Source organism: Mus caroli, unplaced genomic scaffold (assembly GCF_978045245.1).
Source record: "Mus caroli unplaced genomic scaffold, Mus_caroli_1 scaffold_9, whole genome shotgun sequence".
Classification (NCBI taxonomy): domain Eukaryota; kingdom Metazoa; phylum Chordata; class Mammalia; order Rodentia; family Muridae; genus Mus; species Mus caroli.
In genome coordinates, this window is record NW_028227264.1 from 38,667,090 (window position 1) to 38,690,407 (window position 23,318).

The following is a 23,318-nucleotide window of genomic DNA, read 5'->3' on the forward strand; positions in this document are numbered from 1 at the left end:
GAGTGCTGTAAGCCTCTTCTGATTCTGTGTTGGTTTGTTTTAAACAAACCTAATTTGAATTTGTAAAATACCTATATTTGAATAACAAATGAAGGAGCTACTGAAGATTGAAGATGTTTTACAGGAAAATAAATACTAGTGCATTAGTTTATGTTGCGGCCTGCCCGCAGTCCACAACACGAACGGTTCAACTGAGAATGGCAGTTCGCTGCAAAGAGAGGAATCTAGATGGGGCGGAAGAAACAATGGAGCCAAGACAACAAGTTCTGATCAAGGCTCAATTTTACTATTTCCAGACACTCAGTTATAAAGGAAGGGGGAGGGAACCCAATATCCCGCCAAGTAACTCAGGGTCCAGTAGCAGGAGGAACACGTGTGTGCCTCCAGGCAGCAAAGGCAGGTTCCAGCAGTGGGCGTGGCAGGACGAATGAGCCGGTAGCTCCACCCTTGAGCAAGCAGGTTCCAGGCTGGGGGAAGGGAGGCCACAAGTTTATAAGGAAAGAGACTCAGTAAAGTATATATATCTTTATAAAGGATATAATGAATTGGTTGTTAGATTTGTTTTGTTTTGGTTTTGGTTTTTCTTTTTTTGTTTTGTTTTGTTTTTGTTTTTTTTTGTTTTTTCGAGACAGGGTTTCTCTGTGTAGCCCTGGCTGTCCTGGCACTCACTTTGTAGACCAGGCTGGCCTCGAACTCAGAAATCCGCCTGCCTCTGCCTCCCAAGTGCTGGGATTAAAGGCGTGCGCCACCACGCCCGGTGGTTTTGGTTTTTCGAGACAGGGTTTCTCTGTGTAGTTGTGGCTGTCCTGGAACTCACTCTGTAGCCCAGGCTGGCCTTGAACTCAGAAATCCGCCTGCCTCTGCCTCCGGAGTGCTGGGATTAAAGGCGTGCGCCACCACGCCCAGCTTGGGTGTTAGATTTAATGATGCAGGGGAATGCTGACTTAGAAATTTACTATATTTAGAGATGAATTAGATTTACAATACTTGGTGGGTGGGGAGCGTTATTGATGTTATTCGTTGATGAGAGGAATCTAAACTAATACAAAGACCTTGTTACTCAGAATTCTTTTATTTTATTTTTTTTAAATGTGATACTGTTTATTTAACTTCAAAAACATTCAGCATTCTAAATATACAAAAAAATAACAGAATGTTGTAAATTGCGTTTAGGTTCAGAGGGTTCTTGAACTTCCATTGATGCAGTAGTTCTTTGCTTTGCTGACAATGAGTCCTACAGTTTCTTTAAAGTTTCAAACCTACTGCACTTAACTAAAGAAAAAAACTCCAAACACTGATCATGCCGGCCGACCCCTCCCCCCTTTCCACAACTAAGAATGTCAGCAGAATGCTATGCCACTATATACAAAAACAGGACAACCTGAAGCTAAATGGATGCCCACCGCAGTATCAACAGGTCCAGCCTCACAGTGCACGCCCTGAGCTACGGCCCCTCCAAAAGGCATCTTCCCCTCACAGCCTCCACGCCAAACAAGGAGCATCAAGAATCTGTCTGGGGCTGGTGAGATGGCTCAGTGGGTAAGAGCACCCGACTGCTCTTCCGAAGGTCCAGAGTTCAAATCCCAGCAACCACATGGTGGCTCACAACCATCCGTAACGAGATCTGACTCCCTCTTCTGGAGTGTCTGAAGACAGCTACAGTATACTTACATATAATAAATAAATAAATAAATAAATATTAAAAAAAAACAAAAAAAAAAGAATCTGTCTGGGTTGTTGTGCTCTCTTTACAAACTATAGATATGTACAGTTGACAACTCAGGATTTCTGGCCAATAGCCATATAGTTAACACTACCTTACGAGTTGAGAACAAAATCCAGAAACGTCTTCAAATGCCTTGTCACACCAACAGCAAAGTGCACTGAGTGAGGAGGGCACGAGAGTGCCTTTTCATTTTAAAAATGTTTGGAGCTATGTACAACTTTGATACAGTTTTAGGGCGCTCCGGACATCCACGGCCACTTCATGTAAACCACTGACACTTTGAAAAATGACCGTGATCAAATTTTGTAATTAAACCTAACAAGGGCAGTAGACACGACTCAAATCAGAGATGTGTCAATCACAGCGCTCTCCTACTCTAAGGTATTCACAAGGAGACAGAGTTTTTATTCATCTTCCTCTTCTCCTTCCTCCTCTTCCTCCTCCTCCTCCTCCTCTTCTTCCACCTTTTTCCGGGCAACTTTAGCAGGCCCCTTGGCCCTCTCAAACTTCCCTTTATACTTACGGTCAGGGACACCCTTCTCATACTTCTTCAGCTTTGCTGCCTTGGTGACGTAGGCTGCTTTTCACTGTCACTGAAGTTCTTCCACATCTCACCCAGCTTTTTTGCCACATCTCCATTGGAGATACCAGGGTTTGTGGATTTGATCTTGGGGCGAAATTTGGAACAGAATAAGAAAAGTCCAGACGGAGGTCTGTTGGGGGCATTTGGTCCTTCTTCTTCTTGCCTCCTTTAGCTGGTCCATAATCTTATATCTCCTAATCATAGCGTATTTTATCTGCTTTTGCTATTTCATCAAACTTTGATTTCTTTTTGCTAGACATGGTCTTCCACCTCTCAGAGCACTTCTTGGAAAACTCTGCAAAATTGACTGGAACCTCTGGGTTTTCTTCTTATGTTCTTCCCTGCATGTCTGCATGAAGAAGGCATAAGCAGACATCTTGCCCTTTGGTTTCTTGGGGTCACCTTTAGCCATCCTAACTGTGCTGTTCGATAGTCTGGGCAGCGCAGGGCATGATGCACGGCTCCCAGAATTATTTTAAAGGGCCATTATCATGCAGACAAGAAAAGAAGTTTCAGTTGTACTTTTTACGAATGAGTTTGCTTAAAAATACTAAAAGCAGGGGTGTAGAAATAAGGTTATCTATGTGGATACATAGAGTATCATTGTTAATTTTTTATTTTTGAGATTATAATGTAATTAAGTCATTTCTCCCTTTCCTTTTCTCTCTCAAGCCTTCCATAGATTCCCCCTGTCAAATTCATGGCCTCTTTTTTTCATTAATTGGTGTTAGATGTATGTGCATGTATGTGTATATATGTTCCTAAATACATAAATATAAGCTGCTCAGTCTGTATGTTTCATTCGTGTATATATATATATATATATATATATAACATTATATGTATGTATATATATGCATATATGATATATGTGTGTGTATATATATGTATGTATGTATGTATATATGTTTTCAGGGCTGAACATTTGGTATTGGATAACCAATTGCTGTCCTCTTCTCTGGTGATGCCTATTTCTCCCAGTCTCAATACTCCTTAATTGCTTGTAGCTCTTTGTGTAGCTTCTTGGGCTCCTCCACCCCATCAGGGAAACATCCACTTTACATATCTATTGTCCTCATTCATCCCATATTTAAGCAGGCATGTTGGTTCTGATTTAGCTTCTGATTTACTGGGAGGCACAATCTCATAGCAAGCTCTTTGGCTCTTAGTCTTTATGCCCCCTCTTCTGCAAAGTTCCCTGACCCTTCTCTGTGGGAGTTGTTTTGTAGACGTCATGGCTGAGACGAGCTTGCACAACTCTGTATTTTGGTTGGTTGTGATTTCTTGTAATGGTCTCTGTTTGCAAAGAAAACTTTCCATGATGAAGGGTGAGGACTACTACATTTACCTGTGGGTATAAGAAAAGTGTTTAGAATTTGTTAAGGATTGTGGTGGTTTTCAGAACGAGGCTTGGTTTCCTTCTTATCCAGTGGCTCTTAGGTCACTTAAGAGCTGTTGGTTATGGCAAGGAAGGTGTGTCACTACTGCACCCTTAGGTAATCAGGCCGTGTTGGTCATTGTTGTGGTTCATAGCTGTCATAGCGGGGTAGGGCTGTTGGTTGCTCCCTTCCTTTGGAAGCTTGCATGGTGTCTTCTGGTGTCGTGAAAGGTAGCCCTCAGCGAGGAGAAATTTAGGTCAGTTCTAGCTCACAGGCCTCTGGACCCTGTGTCTGAAGTGCAAGGTATCTTCAGCAACAGGGGCTTAACTTCTTACCTCTGGTGGCAACCATAGACAACAGCAAAGAGCTTGTATGTTTTGGGAGTTTCTTGGACATCCCTGAAAACACCAAAGAAAGTTTCTCATGTCCAGTGTTGGATTTGTTTAGGTGTTTTTTTGCTCTTGGAAGGAGCCAAATTGTCAGCCCAGATGAGGAAATGTCATTTACACTATGTGTGTGTGTGTGTGTGTGTGTGTGTGCACAGACTTAGCTGTATTGTAGTGGTTTACAAAGAAAATAGTTAATAGTGTTTCTTACAACCTTTCAGCTACTCTTACTGCTCTCTTACCCTTCTTTCTACTTTTGTATTTATCTCCCTCCTAGATCCCTAATTAAGGACCACCCTGCCCCTCCCCCCGCTCCCCCTTCCAGTTCCCATGGTCAGACCACTTGGACCCTGCTCTGTTATCTGCTGCACCAGCAGTAGTCTCTTTTTACTTTCTGGTTTCTGTAGTTTGAAGTGTGAATTTCTGGTTTCTTTACTAGCTCAGTTGTGTCACATGATGCTTTTCCCGAAGCTGTCTTGTCAGAGGGCATGTTATGTTTTGCTGAAAACAGATACTTGAGAGGGCATGTAATATTTTAGAAAGAATATAAATGGAACCCCATAAACGATGAGAGGATGTTCTTGCGTTGGTACACTGTGCAGTGCTTTGCTGGTCTTGGCCGGTCTTCACTTTGTACAGAGAAGTGCACCAAAGAACTTCTCGTGGTATTCTGGCTGATTCTGGATGCTTCCACTGACTTGTGCCAAATTGGAGTATGTGGCATGGGAGGGGCCTCTGGTTTGTAGAGGTAGGGATGGACAGACTAGCCTAGGCACTGGACATGGGACCTAGGTTATATCTGGCAGGATGGGAAGTATCGGGCTCAGTTATGGGGCTAGACCAGGGAGAAGGATGTCAGTATCAGTTTTTAACTTTATTTTTGAAAAATGTAATACTTAAAAAATTTTACTCTGATATGGTGCTGTCTCAGTGCCTATAACACAAGCTCTCAGGACATAGAGGCCCATGAATTCAAATTCAAGGCCTGCCTAACCTACCTACCTAACAAGACCCTGCCTTACAATTAGGGATATAGATCAATAGGGGTGTGTTTTCCTGGCAAGGTTCTAGGTTAGGTCAGCATTAGGGAAAAAAGTCATGCTATCACAAAATAAGAACAGTGGTTCCAAATACATCACTACTACCGTGCTGGGTAAATATTCATTGAGTAATTCAGAAAAGTAACTTTGGCTTCCCATTATTCCAAATACTTACTGTGTGTTGCTTTTTCCTTGTGTGTGCTATTAAAGCTTTCCAGCCTGCAGAGTCGGATTGTCACTTACTAAAGGAAAGGACATACTTTGGTGTATTCTAGCATCTTCTTGGAGAAATAATAATATTGGCAAGATTCAGGTATCATAAAGTTTGAAGAATGAACGTCTTAGTGGTCATATTTACTTTTAAAACCTAACAGTGTACCACAGTCTTGGGTCTTATACTTTGAGAGCTATATCATTTGAATTCTCTTAGGATTCAGGAGATAAATCTCTATATAGACTTGTTTGTTTTCTACGGGCTATGGTGAGTGTGCCTTCAGAAGCAGTTTCAGTTTTTTGCCTCTTTGCTCCCCTGGCTCTGTCTTTTTTTGGCCCTAGTTTCTTCTTAGACCTGAAGGACTGACCTTCTTCCCTGTGCGCTTCCTCCAGTACAACAGTAGGACACGCACAGGCTCACACTTACCAAGCTTCAGTTCTAATCCGATGCCCCTTTGTCTTTAGTCCTGTCCTGCTCCTCTGTCGTCACTCACGCCTCAGTCAGAGCGGGTGCAGTAGGCAGTGCTGTTTCTGAGGCCAGCACTTGGCCTACAATAGGTAGGGTAAGACCAACCTGGGCTTCATGTTGGGTTTGAGGGTAACCCCTGAGGGACTGACAGACCTCTGAAATGACTTAGAGGTGTCTGCTCTTGCAGTCTTACTCTTACTTCCATGCTATGAAGAACATTGCACTTGGTAGGTAGTAGAAGGAAGTGGTGTCAAGGCTGCTTCCACTTGTTGCCTGTGGATCTTCTTAAGCAAACGGTCTATTGCGCCTCACAGTTTCCCTGCAGTAGTTTTACATGCCTTCAGTCTTTTTCTAGAACATAAATGTCCTAGTTTGTTTTCTCTTGCTGTAAGGAAAGCCACAGGCAAAAACAACTTGGGGAAGAAAGTGTTTCTTTCTTCCCTTTTATAGTTAATTGTCCATCATCAGAGGAAGACAAGGCAGGGACTCGAGGCAGGAACTGAAGACCACGGAGGAATGATGCTCACTGATTTGCTCTCCATGCTGGCTCAGTTTGCTTTCTAGTACAACCCCAATACCACCCACAGTGGGCTGGGCCCTCCCCCATCAATCACTAATTAAGAAACTGTCCCCCCAGACTTGCCTACAGGATAATCTGATGGAGGCATTTTTTCAGCTGAAGTTCCCTCTCCCCACATGACTTCAGTTTGTGTTAAGTTGACAAAAAAGTGAAAGGTAATTTTCATTGCACTTAGAATGAAATTTTATCTCTAGGTCTCAAGTTAGGCTTTGCCATTGTCTTCTTGGTGGATGGTATTGCCTCTCAGACAAGGTAGAGGTTTCACCCATCCTCAGCCATCTTCTCCTTCACATACTCAACCAAACTGTTACTAAAATACCAGTTTTGATTCAGAAATATGTTTATTTTAATCATTTTATTATTTAGAGACAGGGTTTTGCCTATAGCCCTGTCTGGTGTAGAGCTCTCAATGAAGACCAGGCTGACCTTGAACTCACAGAGATCTAGCTGCCTTTGCCTCTGAGTGCTGGAATTGAAGGTGTGATCCACCATACTTGGCCCATCATTTCTTCCCATGTTCTGCTACCGTTTTGTTTTGTTTTGTTTTGTTTTGTTTTGTTTTGTTTTGTTTTTTCTCCTCGCCATCACAATCTACTTTCTGAGAAGGAATCTGTGAGGGAATCTACTCTGTTCTTTAAAAAGATGGACTGTCCCTGGGAGGTGGTGGCCCATATCTTTAAACGCAGTACACTCAGAGGCAGGGGTTCAGAGTGTGAAGTTAGCCTGGTCTACAGAGAATATTCCAGGACAGCCAGGGCTACACAGAGAAACCCTGTCTTTAAAAAAAAAAAAAAAAAGAACAAACAAAACAGCAGCAGCAGCAACAACAACAAAACAAACAAACAAACAAACTCCAAATCAGTCAATCAACCAACCAAAAACCTGGTCTGTCCCTACTTGCTTAGCTCATTCCCCAGCCTCTTTGCTGTCACTGTGCGCTTGGAGCTCTGCAGTCACACTTGATACTAGCTGCTTACTCATGTGTGCTATTTCTTACTGCATGCCTGCCTGGATTCCCTGACATCCTCAGCTCTCCCCTGCTGGGAGATCCTCCCTTAGAGGGATAGCTCATGGGGTTGCCTTCCTTCCCCTCATGTTGTGTGCACTCTGCCTGGCCTTCCTTGGGCATATCTTGAGGGCAAGGCGCATAGTGTTTATGTTTCCCACTAAATCACCCAGAATTTCTTTTATAGGAGGCTTGTGATAGCCAATATAATTTCTTAATTTGTTCATCTTCAGAGTTTGACATAGTTTTGAAAGTCAAAATATGAACGCAGTAGTTTGTTGGAATAAAATAGGGTTTTTCTATTTTCATCAGAAATAAAAATGGATTTTAATTTTCTTATTAAAAGACTCAAAATTTTTAAAGGATGTGTTTGTATGAATGTGTATGTGTGTGTGTATGTGTGTAAATGCACGTGTGTTTGAGTGTGTATGTTTGTATGTACATATGGAGACCAGAAGTTCCATGGTGTCATTCTCTGCCCATTTCTGTGAGGCAGGGTCTCTTCCTGCACTCACATAGGTACATGCACCTGTGCTCATATCGACAACATTCACACGTTAAGAAGGGGTTACTTTTACTGTTGTGGGCATATGTGTGTGTAGACCAGAAGACAGCCTTAGGTGTTCTTTAGGCATCACCCACCTTTTTTGTTGTTTTGAGACAGTGTCAGTTTAGTGGACTGGGAGTAGTCAAATAGCCAAGTAGGCTAGTGAGCCCTAAGAAGCTGCCTGTCCCAGCCTCCCCACGGCCTCCCCACGGCAGGAGTGACACAGTGTGCTGCCTGACATGCCAGACTGTTTTTCCCTTTCCCTTACAAGGTAGGCACTTTATTATTGGAGCTGTCCTTCTAGTCCCACAAAAGGGCACCCTTATGCTCTGGGGTAGTAAGTACTGCTACCACCTAGGATTGCGACCCTCAGCATAGAAGAGAGCAGCAAGCTTCCCTGGCTCGTTCGTGTGCCTGAATTGAACTATTTCTGGATGCATCACTTAGCAGTCTTACAACATTTCCTTTACATTTGTTTGTGTGGTGGGTGTATGTGCATGTGTGTGTTAGACAGCTTGTGCATTCTCTTTCTATTATGTGGGTCTTGGGGATTTTGAACTTAGATTGTCAGGCCCTAGGTGTTCTACTGTGTAGCACAGGCTGGACTCAAAACTCAAGAGATCTACCTGCCTCTGCCTCCAAAGTGCAGAGATTAAAAGTGTGTATCAGGTCTGGTGCCTATGGTCTTTATGCTGAGGTTTTGAATTTGTCAAAAGAGTCCAATGCCCCCTGACACCTCCCCATTTCTTATGCTGAATCTCAGGTGTGCCCTTTCACCATTTACCACGTGACAAACATAAAAAAAATTTTAATGATATATGTACTTCATTCCTTCTCAATTTAAAAACTTCAGTTCTTAAAATTGAAGGTTTTTCAAGGTTTTATTACTTTAGCATATGAAAGTTAAATTTAAGCTTTCTAAGTAAAATAATTACTAGGTTTGCTCCTTGTTTCTCTCCATATAATTCAGGGTAAGAGGCCTGTGCTTCAGTCTGTTCTCAAGCTTTCAAATTCCTTTGACAGCCTGGATATGAAATTTAAAAGCTATTAATGTGATGTGTTAATTTTGCACTTTTTGACTTACTGCAAAAAATCTTATAGTTTCCATAGCAACAATAACCTATCCAGATTGTGTAATATTCTTTACAGTATTAAAAATAAAACTGCAAATCCATGAGTTTCTGGAGCACCTCATGTAGGAGAACTAGGACTTGAAAGATTTCAGTGAAAAATAAGCTGTAGTTCAGTGTGAATAATGTGTCAAAAAGCTTTTTATACTTTTAAGAATTAATATCTTTAAATATTCAGTAATAGATAGCTGTTAGTTAATTTGATTATTAGGCATGAGGCATGTGCATTGCATTTCCAGTCTCATAAGCACACTGGTTCCGTGCGTGCATTCGGCAGTCCCTACACACCAGGTAAGAGGGGCACTGGCTTGCACTGCTAGCTGTCAGCTGCTTGTGCTTTTTAGTGGTCACTGAATGGTCAGGAAACAGTGGAAGAAAGGGGAAAGGATAGTCTAAGCTTTTCCTATTGTTTGTCTTTGTTCCTCAAAATATGCCTCCGAGCCTGGTACAATGGCACACTCCTTTTATCCCAGCACCCTGGAGGCACAGGCAGGCAGAGCTCAAGGCCAGCCTGGTCTATCTACATACTGAGTTCCAGACCAGTCAGGGCTTCATAGTGAGACCCTGTCCTAACCCGCCTCCTCCAGTATGCCTAAATCATTTGAAAGAACTAAAGATTATTTAAAGTCAGCAGGTGTTTCAGGAATATCACATTTTTTTTTTTTTTTGGTTTTTCGAGACAGGGTTTCTCTGTGTAGCCCTGGCTGTCCTGGCACTCACTTTGTAGACCAGGCTGGCCTCGAACTCAGAAATCCGCCTGCCTCTGCCTCCCGAGTGCTGGGATTAAAGGCGTGCGCCACCACGCCCGGCGGAATATCACATTTTGTTAGTACCATTAAATAACACAACTTCCTGCATCTCTAACATGTGCTTTTAATTTTTTGGATTACTTTCAATATATTTATTTGTAATAGAATAGCCTGTATATTTTTTGATAACACATAATGTCCGAGTTGCTTTCTATGGCTGAGAGAAACCACTGACCACAAAAAGGAAAGGGCAGGCTTTACTTCATCTTACAGGGCCATCACTGACAGGAACCTGGAGACAGGAACAAAAGCAGGAACCAGACCAGTGCTTGCTCTCCATGTCTCGCTCAGCTTGCTTTCTTACACAACCCTGAAGCACCTGTCCAAGACCTGGGGAGGTGGTGGTACTGCATAAGTGGGCTGGACCCTCCTACTGATCAAGAAAATATCACTGACTTGCCCACAGGCTTGCCGGTTCCTCAGTGTGGTTTCCTTTTCTCAAGCCATGCTAGAGCAGTGATTCTCAACCTGGGTCTCCACCCTGGGGTGAGGGTGGGGACTTGAACAGTCCTTTTGAAGGGGTCACATATCAGATAGCCTGCATTTTAGACATTTACATTATGATTTACAACAGTAGTAAAATTATAGTTATGAAGTATCAACAGAAATAATTTTATAGTATTAGGAAGGTTGAGAATCACTGCTCTAGAGTGTGTCAGGGTGAGAACTAAATAGATAGACAGCAAATTTCCCATGCTTCTAGTGAACTATAATTTTTTTTTTTTTTTTTTCGAGACAGGGTTTCTCTGTGTAGCCCTGGCTGTCCTGGAACTCACTCTGTAGACCAGGCTGGCCTTGAACTCAGAAATCAGCCTGCCTCTGCCTTAGGTATTAAAGGTGTGCGCCACCACACCCGGCAATTAAGCATCTCTTAATTACTTTAAAAAAAAATAGTGCTCCTAAAGATTGGTCCCAGGGCCTAATAAATTCCAGAGCCTTTACAGAACATTTGGGTAAACAGAAAATATAGCAGATATCAAAAGAGTAGTCTGTGGTGAACTTATTAAATTATAGTTATAGGCTGGGCTGTGGTGGTGCACACCTTTAATCCCAGCACTTGGGAGGCAGAGACACGCGGATTTCTGAGTTTGAGGCCAACCTGGTCTACAAAGTGAGTTCCAGGACAGCCAGGGCTACACAGAGAAACCCTGTCTTAAAAAGAGATGCTTAATTACCTTGATTGGCACATAATGGCAAAGAAATAGAACTTTTAGACTGATGGCGGGAGTTAAGCATCTGTAACTCACTTATTTCCCCTAAATAGGTGGTTAAGATGATGATAGGTGGCCCTGGCGCTGGGAGGTGGTGGCACATGCCTTTAACCTCGGCTCTCAGGGGCAGGTGTCCTGTTGTTGCTCTGTGTCATGCAGGATGGGCTCTCTCATATGCTCCAGCAGTTCACAGGTGGGGTAGATGTTGGGGTGTGCAGAGCCCTGGACCTTGGTCAGCTGAGAGCGCCCCTGCACCCCCACCAGTAGGGCCGGCTCTCTAGCACTGCCCCAGCTAGCTCATCCAGTGCTGCAGCCAGCAAGGGACAGGAGAGCCAGCTCTTCTGTTCCCATGCCCTTGGGTCTGGCTCACCTGCAGGTGAGGTGTCTTGTGGCAAACATTCTCAAGTTCATATTTCTTTAGTAAATAAAGCTACATGTTCCTTAATCTTTTTCTGGTGCCCAACCCTGCTTTGTACTCCATAATTTTAGAATAGTAAGTCAAATGTTCCTTCCCAGTTATTTCCACATCAGAATTCTTTCATCTATACAGTTCCATATCAACAAAACCAAAAATATTCAGCCAGGCAATGCACAGCAGATTTTTAAAAAGGAACAACTCTACTCTTTGGCTAATGATATTGTCTGTAGTGTGTGTCCCCAAGCTAATAGTCCTTAGTCTGATTCTCGACACCTTTTACCAATCAGCCAGCAAAGCTAAGCTGTAACAGATGAGGAAACTGGACTTACCATTAACATACTACCTGGCCAGACATCAAAGTCTACAGACTTCCTGCAAGGCGTTTTTGGGGAGTTTTTTGTTTTTTTTTTTCCAGCACACTTTTTCTTGATAAAAGAGTTAGAGTGAATAAGGCAGAAACATGGAACTATGGGTATATAATACAAGAGATCCACTTAAAATAAGAGAACATGGTGTTGCACACTTACTCTCAGCACCGGGGAAAGAGGCAGAGGAGAGCTTTGTGAATTCCAGGCAAGCCTAGTCTACACAGCAAGTTCCAAGTTAGCTAGGGAGACAGAGGAAGACCTGGGAGATAGGCGGAGGGGGAGAGGGAAAAGGAGGGAAAGAAAGAAAGGAGAGGGACCGCAGATTGAGAACCAGTGTCTAATACAGCCAAAAGATAAAAACTGGAGGGTATAGATTATGTCCCTGTTATTGGAACAATCCACAGCATGCTTTGTGTTTGCCAGCTATTCAAATCACAGTCAGCTGGGGCCTTCTTGTGGCTGGTTCTGGTCTGTACTCTGAGGATATTATCTGTTAAGGTAGCCACTAGTCTACCCCTCCTCCCATTACTGAAACACTGTATTATATTGGTTAAAATCCTTGGTAACTATCAGGCTTCCTTATATTCCCAATCCTGTCTTTGCTTGTTTTCAAAACTGTCTCTTAACTAGTAGATTTCTCCACCAGTGTTTTGAGAAAGCAATGTTGTTGGTGCTGAGGTTTGAAGTCTTAAAGGCTTCTGCTTGATGCCTTGCAACTGGGAGCTAATTAATCATATCAGCTGGTAGTTTATATCAGTCAGTTACTTCTGTAGTGGTGGTTTTAACAGAGTGCTTGTATAGATTTCAGGAGTGGGAGTGCTCTAAGTATGTTTGAATTTATATTTATGCTTGTTTACTTTTTGCTCTAGTGCTGACTTCAGTGTCCTGTTCTCTTCACTGTGAATGCATGCTTTAGCTCTGTCTAGTGTTTTTATTATAACAGGAATTTCTCTTTTGATATTTTATATTTCTATACTAGAAATATTGTCAAAAATAATAAGCAATGCATGGCATAATGGCAGTGTTTACATATTTATGAGAGAGTAAATGTGTTTCCATTGTTTTTGTAGTTATCTAAAAGTAATATGGAAAAATAAAAGCTGTTTTTATTTTTTTTCTGTTTACATGCAGAAAAGATGAAAAGGAATATGCACTTAAGCAAATCGAAGGCACAGGAATATCTATGTCGGCTTGTAGAGAGATTGCAGTAAGTATAGTTTATTTTATTATCAATATTGGATATTTAGTATAAAATGTGCATTAATATATGTGATGGATGATAATTTCACAGACTTAAGAATAGTTTATATAAAATAGGGAAATCTGGAAACCTAAAATTACCAGTCATTTTTGAGCCTTTTATTTTTTAAACTTTTTATTAAATTTATTTATTCATTTTATATCCCAATATCAGCCCCCAATATTAGCCCCCCTCACTCTCCTAGAACCCTCTCTCATGGATCTTCCCCCATTCCTCCCTTCTCTTCACCTTTGATTCTTGTTTTATTTTTTGGCTTTATTTATTTATTTATTTATTTTCTTTTGGGGGAGAGGTTGTAAGGTGGAGGGCAGATAAAAAAGGGACAGGAGGATGAGTGGGATTGGGTTGCATGATGTGAATTTCACAAAGAACCAATAAAAAGTAAAACAAACAAACAAACAAACAAAAAAACCCAAACACTATAGAAAAAGAATGATTTAAAAAAAAATCTGCTATATCAACAATTAGAAATTCCTTTCTTTGCAAAAACTCTCCCTCCCACACACATAGAAATAGAGCCCATAACCGTTTTGTGCAGTGTGCTTCAATCCAGAGTCATAAAGCAGACTTCAACTGTGAAGCTAGTTGAACTGTTTATTAATAATACTATTATTATTATATGGGGTCTATAACAAATTATGAAATTTAACTCTTCAACACTCTTAAAAAATTGAGATGTTTGCATGGCAAAGAGTGGCTAAGAGGGCAATTAGTCAGAGCAGCAGGTTTCAGTTAGAGTACAGGTTAGAGAGCTGCCTTAGTCTTTCCGTCAGGTCAAACCACTAGAGCCTCCAGTATCGGGGCACTGTCAACAAAGTCTGTATCTGGCATGGGCCGAGTGCCCTGGTTTGTGGATGGTTGACCATCCTTTTCTTGTGTCCTCCATGATTGAGAGGGTGCAAGGAATCTCTCTGGGGGCTTTTTTTTTTTTTTTAAGATTTATTTCTTTATTATATATGAGTACACTGTAGCTCTCTTCAGACACTCCAGAAGAGGGAGTCAGATCTCATTATGGATGGTTGTGAGCCACCATGTGGTTGCTGGGAATTGAACTCAGGACCTTCTGAAGAACAATCAGTGCTCTTAACCCCTGAGTCATCTCGCCAGCCCCTCTGGGGTCTTTTAGAAGGGAACCAGTCACTTTTACAAAGGCTTTGTCCTCGTGACTTAAAAATTATCTCCCACTGGGTGTGGTGGCGCACGCCTTTAATCCCAGCACTCGGGAGGCAGAGGCAGGTGGATTTCTGAGTTCGAGGCCAGCCTGGTCTACAGAGTGAGTTCCAGGACAGCCAGGGCTACACAGAGAAACCCTGTCTTGAAAAACCAAAAAAAAAAAAAAAAAAAAATCTCCCACCTCATAAAGGGCCCATGAAGTAGTTAGTGACTTAAAAATTTGAGTTGGGATTGAGACACATAAACATTCAGTTTAGGACTGGAACAGGGACTCAGTGGGTAGAGTGTTGCACAAGTCCGAAGACTGCACCTTCATCTCTGATACCCAGTAAATTCAGGATGGGCCTGCTTGTATTTCTAGCAAGATGGCTAGCTAGACTCACTGAGTCAGTGTGCCCTGGGTTCAAGTGGGAGACCTTACCTCAGTAAATAAAGAGGAGTGAAGTCAAGGAAGACACTGATGTCAACCTCTGGCCGCCACAGTTTGTGCACACAGTGTATATGCACTTGCTCACACGTATATGTGCATACACAGGTAACACACACACACACACACACACAATCATGGAAATAGAAACCTCATTTTTGTTACTGCCAGGGGGAAGAGAAGCCCTCCCTCCCCTAGTGCTGAGAATTGAACTCAGCACCTCATCCATATGAGGTATCAACCACTGATCTATATCTTCAGCCCTTTTCCCGACTTGTTGCCTGGCTGCTGAGTGTCTCAGTTCTGGCCTGCACTGCTGAAAAGTCCTACTTCCTCTGTGACTTCTGTTTTGCTGTTTCCAAGTGCATGTATGCATCCACAGTCCAGCTCTAGTGTCCCTGAGGTGAAAGGCAGATCAGCAGTTAGGGACTGTCACTTTCAGTGTTTGTCCCCCAGTGCAGTAGGTAGGTAGGAAGGAAGTGAAGAGCTTGCCGCTTCTGTTTTCTCTGTAGGTCCCGTGCTGGGCAGCCTGTTGGTTGCTATAAAGTTCAGTGGAATCCTTACAGCTTTTGGTATAGATGAATAAACTTTTTCTTTTTTTAAAGTTATGAAATAGAATTGATAGAATGCATATTAGCTGGTAATTTAACTCTGAGAAAAACTTTGAAATATCCATGAATACAGCTGTGTTAAGTTTTTAAAATTTGTTTCTACAAACCTTAAAATTAGTGCATTAAGTTTATATATTAAAAGTGGAAAAGTTTATGGCATTAGACAATAATTTTAGGAGTCTTTATAAATAAAGCTTGCATTTACTATAAAAAAAAGTAAAGAAGTATCTAGCCTTGTAAGGATTTCTTTATTGTATCATTTGATGTTTCTTTTTCTTTTTTCTTTCCTTTTTTTTTCTTTTTTCTTTTTTTCTTTTTTTTCTTTTTTTTTTTTTTTTTCGAGACAGGGTTTCTCTGTGTAGCCCTGGCTGTCCTGAACTCACTCTGTAAACCAGGTTGACCTTGAACTCACAGATCCCCTCTCTGCCTTCCAAGTGCTGGTAGCATGGGTGTGCCCCACAACCACCTGGGATCTGTATGAGTTTGAGGCCAGTTTGCTCTACATTGAGAGTTCCAGGCCAGCTACAGTTACATGCATAGTAAGATCTTATCTCAAACAAGTAACAAAATGTCTTCTTAGAAGATCCTAAAGTATAAAAGGTCTTATGGTCTGATGTATGTTTGTGCTTGAGCATGTGGAAGCCAGTGGGGCCAGCAAACACCTCGCCTTTTAAACAGAGTCATGGTTTAATTACTCTTCGGGAATTTATAGTGTCTTTCGAGCATGTGGCCTCAGCTCCTCCTCTGTCTATCCCCTCCCCATTTTCACGTTCCTCCATCTTATTTTTGAGGCATACTTTCTTATTTAATCTGGAGCTTACCAGTCTGGCTAGACTGCCTCGCCAGCAAGTCCAGGGTTCCTCCCAGCTCTACAGCTCTAGCTCATGGAGGTCGGGTGCAGGCTGCACATGCTTGACTTGTGTACTTGCGGAGGTTTACACGTCCATCCTCCCACGTGCACGACAAGCACTTTATAGACGGATCCATCTCCCCAGCTCCCTAAACCGTAAACTTTCATGTAAAATAGTAATCCTAGATTCACACTAAGATGGACATTTCTGTATGTATTTGTGTTCACTTGGAGAGTATGTCCATGCAGACACACACATGCACACATGTGATCAGAGAACTCTTAGCAGCTGGCTCTTCTCTCTCACTTTGTTGAGGCAGTCTGTCTTAGTTCTCCTTGCTGGACTGTACGCTGCAGACTTAGCTGGACTGAAGCCCATGGGCTTCAGATGACTTGGCTGTTTCCACCGATCATCTCATGCTTGTTTGTTTGTTTGTGTGTACACACTTACAGGCACAGCATGTGTGGGGAGGTTAAAGGTCAGACCAATTTAGGCGTGAATTTTTTCTTTCCACTATGTGGGTCTCAGGAATTGAACTGAGATTGTCGGGCTTGGAGGTAGTTGCCTCTTCTTGACTTTTGAAATATGACTTGAAAATGGTGGGAGCAAACAAAACACATATTCTTTTGTTTTCATTTTAAAGTAGGAAAGAACTTGGATTTTGGATTCAAATAGGTTTTGGTTGTATAGACTCTATTATGCTTCCTGCATGTCTTGAACAAGCTGATAGTAGTGTCGGGCCTTATATTACCTATTGTTAGGTAGCGAGAGAGATGAGGGCTTTTTGTTTGTTTGTGTTTTTTTTAAAGAATTATTTATTTATTTTATGTATATGAGTACACTGTAGCTGTCCTCAAACACACCAGAAGAGGGCATCAGATCCCATTACAGATGTTTGTGAGCCACCATGTGGGTGCTGGGAATTGAACTCAGGACCTCTGGAAGAAAGTCCATGTTCTTTACTGCTGAACCATCTCTCCAGCCCTTGTTTTGTTTTGTTTGTTTGTTTGTTTGTTTGTTTTTAGACAGGATCTTTCTGTATATATTTGGCTGGCCTGGAATTCAAATAGACCAAGGCTGGCCTTGAACTCTTAGAAGCCCGTGTGCCTCTGCTTCTGCAGTGCTGAGGTCAAAGCTCTGCACTACTGTGCTCGGCCTTGCTTTCTTTCATTTCTTGTTTTGCTGAGCTTTAGTGTTATATAATAAAGGGCTAATTTTTAGGTCACAATTCAAGGTATAGCCCATTGTGATAGGAAAAGGAAGAGGCTGGGGCTTACAGCTGTATGCTCTCGTTTCTCTGAAGTTGAATTGCTAAGTCTTTTTTTTTTTTTAAAGATTTATTTATTATATGTAAGTACAATGTAGCTGCCTTCAGACACTCCATAAGAGGGTGTCAGATCTTATTACTGATGGTTGTGAGTCACCATATGGTTGCTGGGATTTGAACTCAGGACCTTCAGAATAGCAGTCAGTAACCGCTGAGCCATCTCTCCAGCCCCGAATTGCTAAGTCTTATGAAAGATAAATTCTGTGTTTAACAGAGGTCTGGTAAATACTTCTTATTTTATTTATGCTGTTTGTTTTGAAATAGGTAGGTTCTAGCTATGTAGCTTGCATGGAATTTGCCCCTCAGTTGGACCGTTACTTGATGTAGTCTGCCTGCTTCTGCCTCTCAAGTGCTAGGATTCCACGTGTGCGCCACCATGCCTGGAATATAAGTGCTGCTTTCAGAAGTTCAGAGCTACTCTTTGTGACAGATTGCTCAGCAACATTTTTATGCATATACAAGTCTGAGATTTGAAATGTGAAATACTTAAATACAAAGTTTCCTCAGAAAACATTGAAATAAAAGATACTTGGGTCACCAGCGTATCCCACCAAAACCTATTAGTCACACAGGTGACTGTTAGGCTGTCTAGAGCTGCAGTGGCCACAGACAGCCTGTTACTGGTCTCTTTGGTTTTCAATGTATCACCCACTTAGCTATAAGGCCTTGCTTGTTGATTTCGGCTTGATGAACCCCGTTCCTCCCTCGCACATGTTCAGCGTGTGCTGCCGCTCAGCTTCAGCTCCAGGAGGAAGTGGGTTGGGGGTTAAAGCCTTGGACTTGTGTTTTTGAGACAAGGTCTCACTATATAGCTGAGAGAGGCTCAAATTTTCCATCCTTCTGCTTTAGTCTCCGAAATGTTGGCATTGAATTAAAGTCTTACAACTTTAGGCCACATCTCGTGTTTTCATGTTTACTGATAGTGGCAGGCAGGCTCTTCAGGTCTTTCGGGTGCTTGGGGTTTATAAAAACTAGAATAGAGACTGGGAACAATTAGACAAAGTGCCAGGGGTATGTGGCAACCAAGAAGAAATCGAAGCTGTCCTACCTAAGCAGTGTGACTATGGAGCTAGTTCCTTGATTATAAGAAGAGGAGAGGATTAGAAAGCTCAGGGTAGAGTAGGGGACATGGCTCCAGTCAGCGGCTGTGTTAAGTGTTTAGACCAGTGGACAAGGTGGTCTAAACAAAGAAAGCCCACAGTTGGAGTGTTGACACAAAAATACGCATGTTAGCAGAAAACTTAGTATGATTATGAGAAAGGAGTTTTCTCCAGCACCAGTGCGTTGTCATAAAGACACAGTCACTCACTGTTTCTGTTTGTGTTCTGGTGATAAAAGGTGCTCACATAAATTGCAGTGAGAGCAATTCAGTCAGGATGAGACAGAGTTTTAGCAGATACCAACAGGAATTAGACTGCACTTGGAAAGCATGCAGCATAAATTTCAGTTTTATAAGTCTCTTGGCATACTGATCAGGTCTGGTCATCTAGAAGTTTGACTCTGTTGTTTTTCTTAGAAGAATGTTTTAATTGATTAGAAATTCTACACCTTGTAGATTATAGTGATAATTTTTTGAGGGGGTGGGTGATCTACTTTCTGGTAAGTTTGCCAAGCCATTTTATATGTCTTTTATATTAAAAAACAAACCAGAGACATAAGCCTATATTTCCTTGTGGTTTCAGTCTTGAGATGTTTCCAACATGGGTTCATTTGAGTGTTTTCTTGTTGAACTTTAAAAAATTATCCCCATTCCCACCCCATACTGTATCTGTTTTGTTTGTGTTGGACATTGAACTTGGGCTCCCTGCAATGCAAGATAGGCATGTGGCCAACCACTGAACTATACACCCAGTCCCAGGATTCTTAAAAGTTGAGGTTTTTATATGTAATGATCTTATCATGTTATCAAATTAAATATATTTTAATACTTTTATGGCATTCTTGTTTGTCTTTGTCAATTTTTGTGTTTTATGTCTTTGTTATGTTGAGCACTGCCTATTTTATTATATTCCTAGGAGTCTTAAAGTGTCTTTTGTTCTCAGTACATTGAGAAGGGGGCACAGAGAGGGCTGGTCAGATTCATTTGGAATGTTAGACCCTTTTCCAGCATTATTTACTGTGATGACTTCTTTGAATTTTGTTGTCTAAAATAATAAGCACAGTTGACTTGAGATGATTTTGAAAGTGTTGCTGTATCAGTTTCTTTTGACATATGCACATCCTCATGTGCTGCAGTCTCAGTGTGAACAAAAAGTAGCATGCTAAAAATAGGTTTGCAGCGTTTGGACAGGTTAAGTTTGTAATGGCTAAGATAAACATTTAAAAATATATAGTGAAAATTTCCTTCCTTTTCCACACCACCAGATGAACTCTTGTTGGTATCTTAAGTCTCTACTACCATTTTTAAATTGCTATATTTCCAATGACTGTTTTGCATAGAACATAACTGTGCAAATGATTTAAGAAAAGGATAGTACAGATTTTTCAAAGTAAAGTCCTCTGATGTGAAAGGTCCATTGGTTTTATTACACTTGAACTTGCAGTAAGAGGTGCTTTCCTGGGATGGAACTAATATGTTGGTATACATGAAAGTGCCTCTCTCTATCCCAAATCTGTGATTCCAGTAAAAGGAAGGCCAGGGCTACCAAACATTCCCAGTGCAGTCCTGATCTGACTGAGGGGCAAACATGGTGCGGGCAAACAGCTGATACTTGGGTTTCCCTTGCTGAGTTTTTATTATTTCTCCCATAGCAACCACAGTGCATGTTCTCAAAGGTGAGCAGGACCACATCCTGCTACACTCATGCATCAGGGCCTTGCCCAGCCATCGTCAGAGACGCTTCTTCCTTCAGTAAATGGGAACAGAGACCATAGCTGAACAGTGTGCAGAGTGGGAGACCTTGGAACACTCTATTAAATGGGATGTCTTCATCATCCCCTCCGCTCATGGCTCAGGGGATCCTTCAGAGCAGGCAGAAAGAGTGAAAGAGCCAGAGGGGATGGAGACCACCAAAGAAACAAGGGCTTCTAAACACAGAACGACTGAAGCACTCATGAACTCACAGAGACTGGCAGCATGCACGGGGCCTGCACAGGTCTGGGTCTGATGGGATCCCAGTGCTGGGAGAGGAAGTGAACCCCACCCCCCTCCCCAACCCAGAAGTTATCTCCAGATGAAAACTGCTCGCTCACAAGTGAAAAACAGTTTCTTCAATGCAATCTTCACTGGGTGTGCATTCTCTTAAGGCCATGCACATAAACTGAACTCAGTGGTATTTTATAAGTTGTCTTCCCTGCCCCCATGCCTGCATCTGTTTGGGCAAATTTTCCTTACTCTGCAGTCATTTTGTTTATATATTATGGTTTCAGATTTTATCTTTTCTAGGAGATTTTTCTGTACCAATGTGTATACCTCTGCACCTATATCTATTTCTTACACTTTTTCTCTGTGGGGAGGATCTGGTAGGAGTTGGGAGGGAGAAACCATAATCAGAATATATTTATGAAAAAAATCTATTTTCAATTAAAAGAAGTAAAAGTAGAAGCATTAATATTTTATAAGGAAAATCTATCATAAAAAATCAGGAAAATATTAAACTCACAATAGGGATTTTTTTTTTTTTTGGTTTTTCGAGACAGGGCTTCTCTGTGTAGCCTTGGCTGTCCTGGCACTCACTTTGTAGACCAGGCTGGCCTCGAACTCAGAAATCCGCCTGCCTCTGCCTCCCGAGTGCTGGGATTAAAGACAATAGGGATTTTTAAAAACATATGACATCAGTAATAATATTAAGTGTTTTCAATGGAATAAAATACTGGAACTGTTTATAGCACTAGTAAATTGTAAATTATATTGTATCACCAAGTAAAACAGTTTGTTTATCTAGCAGTGATACAGTTCTGCATTTAGAGCCTTTTAAAATATTAAAATATTAATTATATACAAGTATATATGTGTATTTTTGAGTCACTGTTAGTGTTATGATAAAACAGTTTACATAATACATAATATTAATTTGTGACTGTCACCACTCTGTAGCTGACTGAAAAAAAAAACCTCATTTTACCCCCAGGTTCTTACTGAATTTAAATGTCTGTGAAAGCTTATCTGTATGCTGCTAATAGTTTTAGCCTATATTTGATTTCTGAATTTTGGCTTTTTTCTCTCATTGCATATGCACTTGTTCTCACTTTTTTTCTTTAAATTTATTTTTAAAATATATTTTCCCAAGAGATCTGTCCATATCCATAGCGGTTTATGATCCCACAAAGACTGGCAGGACTTGTTTTGTGCACTTTATTTGCATCCTGCCCCTCTCATCTGTTCTCTTATGTTTAGTGTTTCCACAGAGGACATAGGTAGGCCATCTGTTATATAAATGATTGCTCAGTTGTTATGCTTAGTTATTTTGAAGGATTATTACTCACTTTTTCTCTGAAAGAAAGATGAATACTCCTGAGTAGGCTGTATGGAGTTGAAGTTCTTGGTGTTGGAAGGGCATTGGGGTCTGTCTTCATTAGGGTTTTACTGCTGTGAACAGATACCATGACCAAGGCAAGTCTTATAAAAAACAACTTTTAATTGGGGCTGGCTTACAGGTTCAGAGGTTCAGTCCATTATCATCAAGGTGGGAGCATGGCAGTATCCAGGCAGGCATGGCGCAGGAGGAGCTGAGAGTTCTATGTCTTCATCCAAAGGCTGCTAGTGGAAGACTGACTTCCAGGCAAGTAGGGTGAGGATCTTATACCCACACCCACAGTGACACACCCATTCCAACTAGGTCACACCTATTCCAACAAGGCCACACCTTCAGATGGTGCCACTCCCTGGTCCAAGGATATTCAAACCATCACATTCCACTCCCTGGTCCCCATAGACTTGTTCAAAAACATGAGTCTATGGGGGCCATACTTAAACATAGCATAATGTAAAATGCATTTACTCCAACTTTCAAAGTCCTCATAGTCTATAGCAGTTGCAACAATGTTAAAAGTCCAAAGTTAAAGGTCTCTTCTGAGATTCATTCAACTTAATTAACTGTAATCCCCAAAGCAAGGCAGGAAACCAGCTGGGCAAACTCCAAACTCTGCATCTCCATGGCTGATGTCAAAGCAGTCTTCAGATCTCCATTCCTTTTTCATTTTTGTTGACTGCAACAAACTACTTTCTCCTGGGCTAGCTCCACTCCCTGTTAGCAGCTTTCCTCAGCATGTATCCCATGGCTCTGGCATCTTTAACATCTTTGAGTCTCCAAGGCAATTTCAATGTTACAGCTTCTTGTTTCAGTGTCTGGGATTCCACTTGATCTTTTGGACTCCTCCTAAGGGCTGGCATCACTTTTCCAGCTCTACCCTCTGTAGCACTCTAAGCTCAGGTTGATCCACTCCACTACGGCTGCTGTTCTTGGTGATCATCCCATGGTACTGACATCTCCAATACATTGGGGTGTTCCACTCCAACTAGGCCTCACCAATAGCCTTTCATAGGATCTCTTCAGGGTGCCAAGCCTCAAATCCTTTGCATGACCCCTTCAGTCCTGGGCCATCAACTACAGCTGAGGCTTCACCTTCTCCAATGGCCTTCCCTGACCTCTCACAGTGCTAAGCCTCAGCTTCTCTCCATGATCCCTTCATTCCTTCACAAGCAGTACCACCTGAGTGACTCTTACACTTTACCAAGTCCAACCGCAGCATGAGGTACAACCTTGGGTAGGTATCTCTGGAACACAGCTTCTTTGTGTTCCCAGAAAACAACTCCCAGATTTCAACTCAGTGATGCTGGTCTCTTCTTAATCATTGCTAATGT

The 23,318-nt window shown here is 41.8% G+C and overlaps 1 protein-coding gene and 1 pseudogene across 2 annotated transcripts in view; one reads left to right on the top strand and one right to left on the bottom strand.

The window, feature by feature from the left end:
* The window catches only part of Cdk19 (cyclin dependent kinase 19), a 138,181-nt gene that overhangs the window by 35,133 nt on the left and 79,730 nt on the right, over positions 1-23,318 (top strand). For both annotated transcript variants that reach the window (XM_021173711.3, XM_029482436.2), the window contains exon 2: positions 12,997-13,072. In XM_021173711.3, the coding sequence (XP_021029370.1) occupies positions 12,997-13,072 (76 nt within the window). The remainder of the gene's footprint in view (positions 1-12,996; positions 13,073-23,318) is intronic.
* Positions 2,131-2,721, bottom strand: LOC110302907 (high mobility group protein B3 pseudogene; annotated as a pseudogene).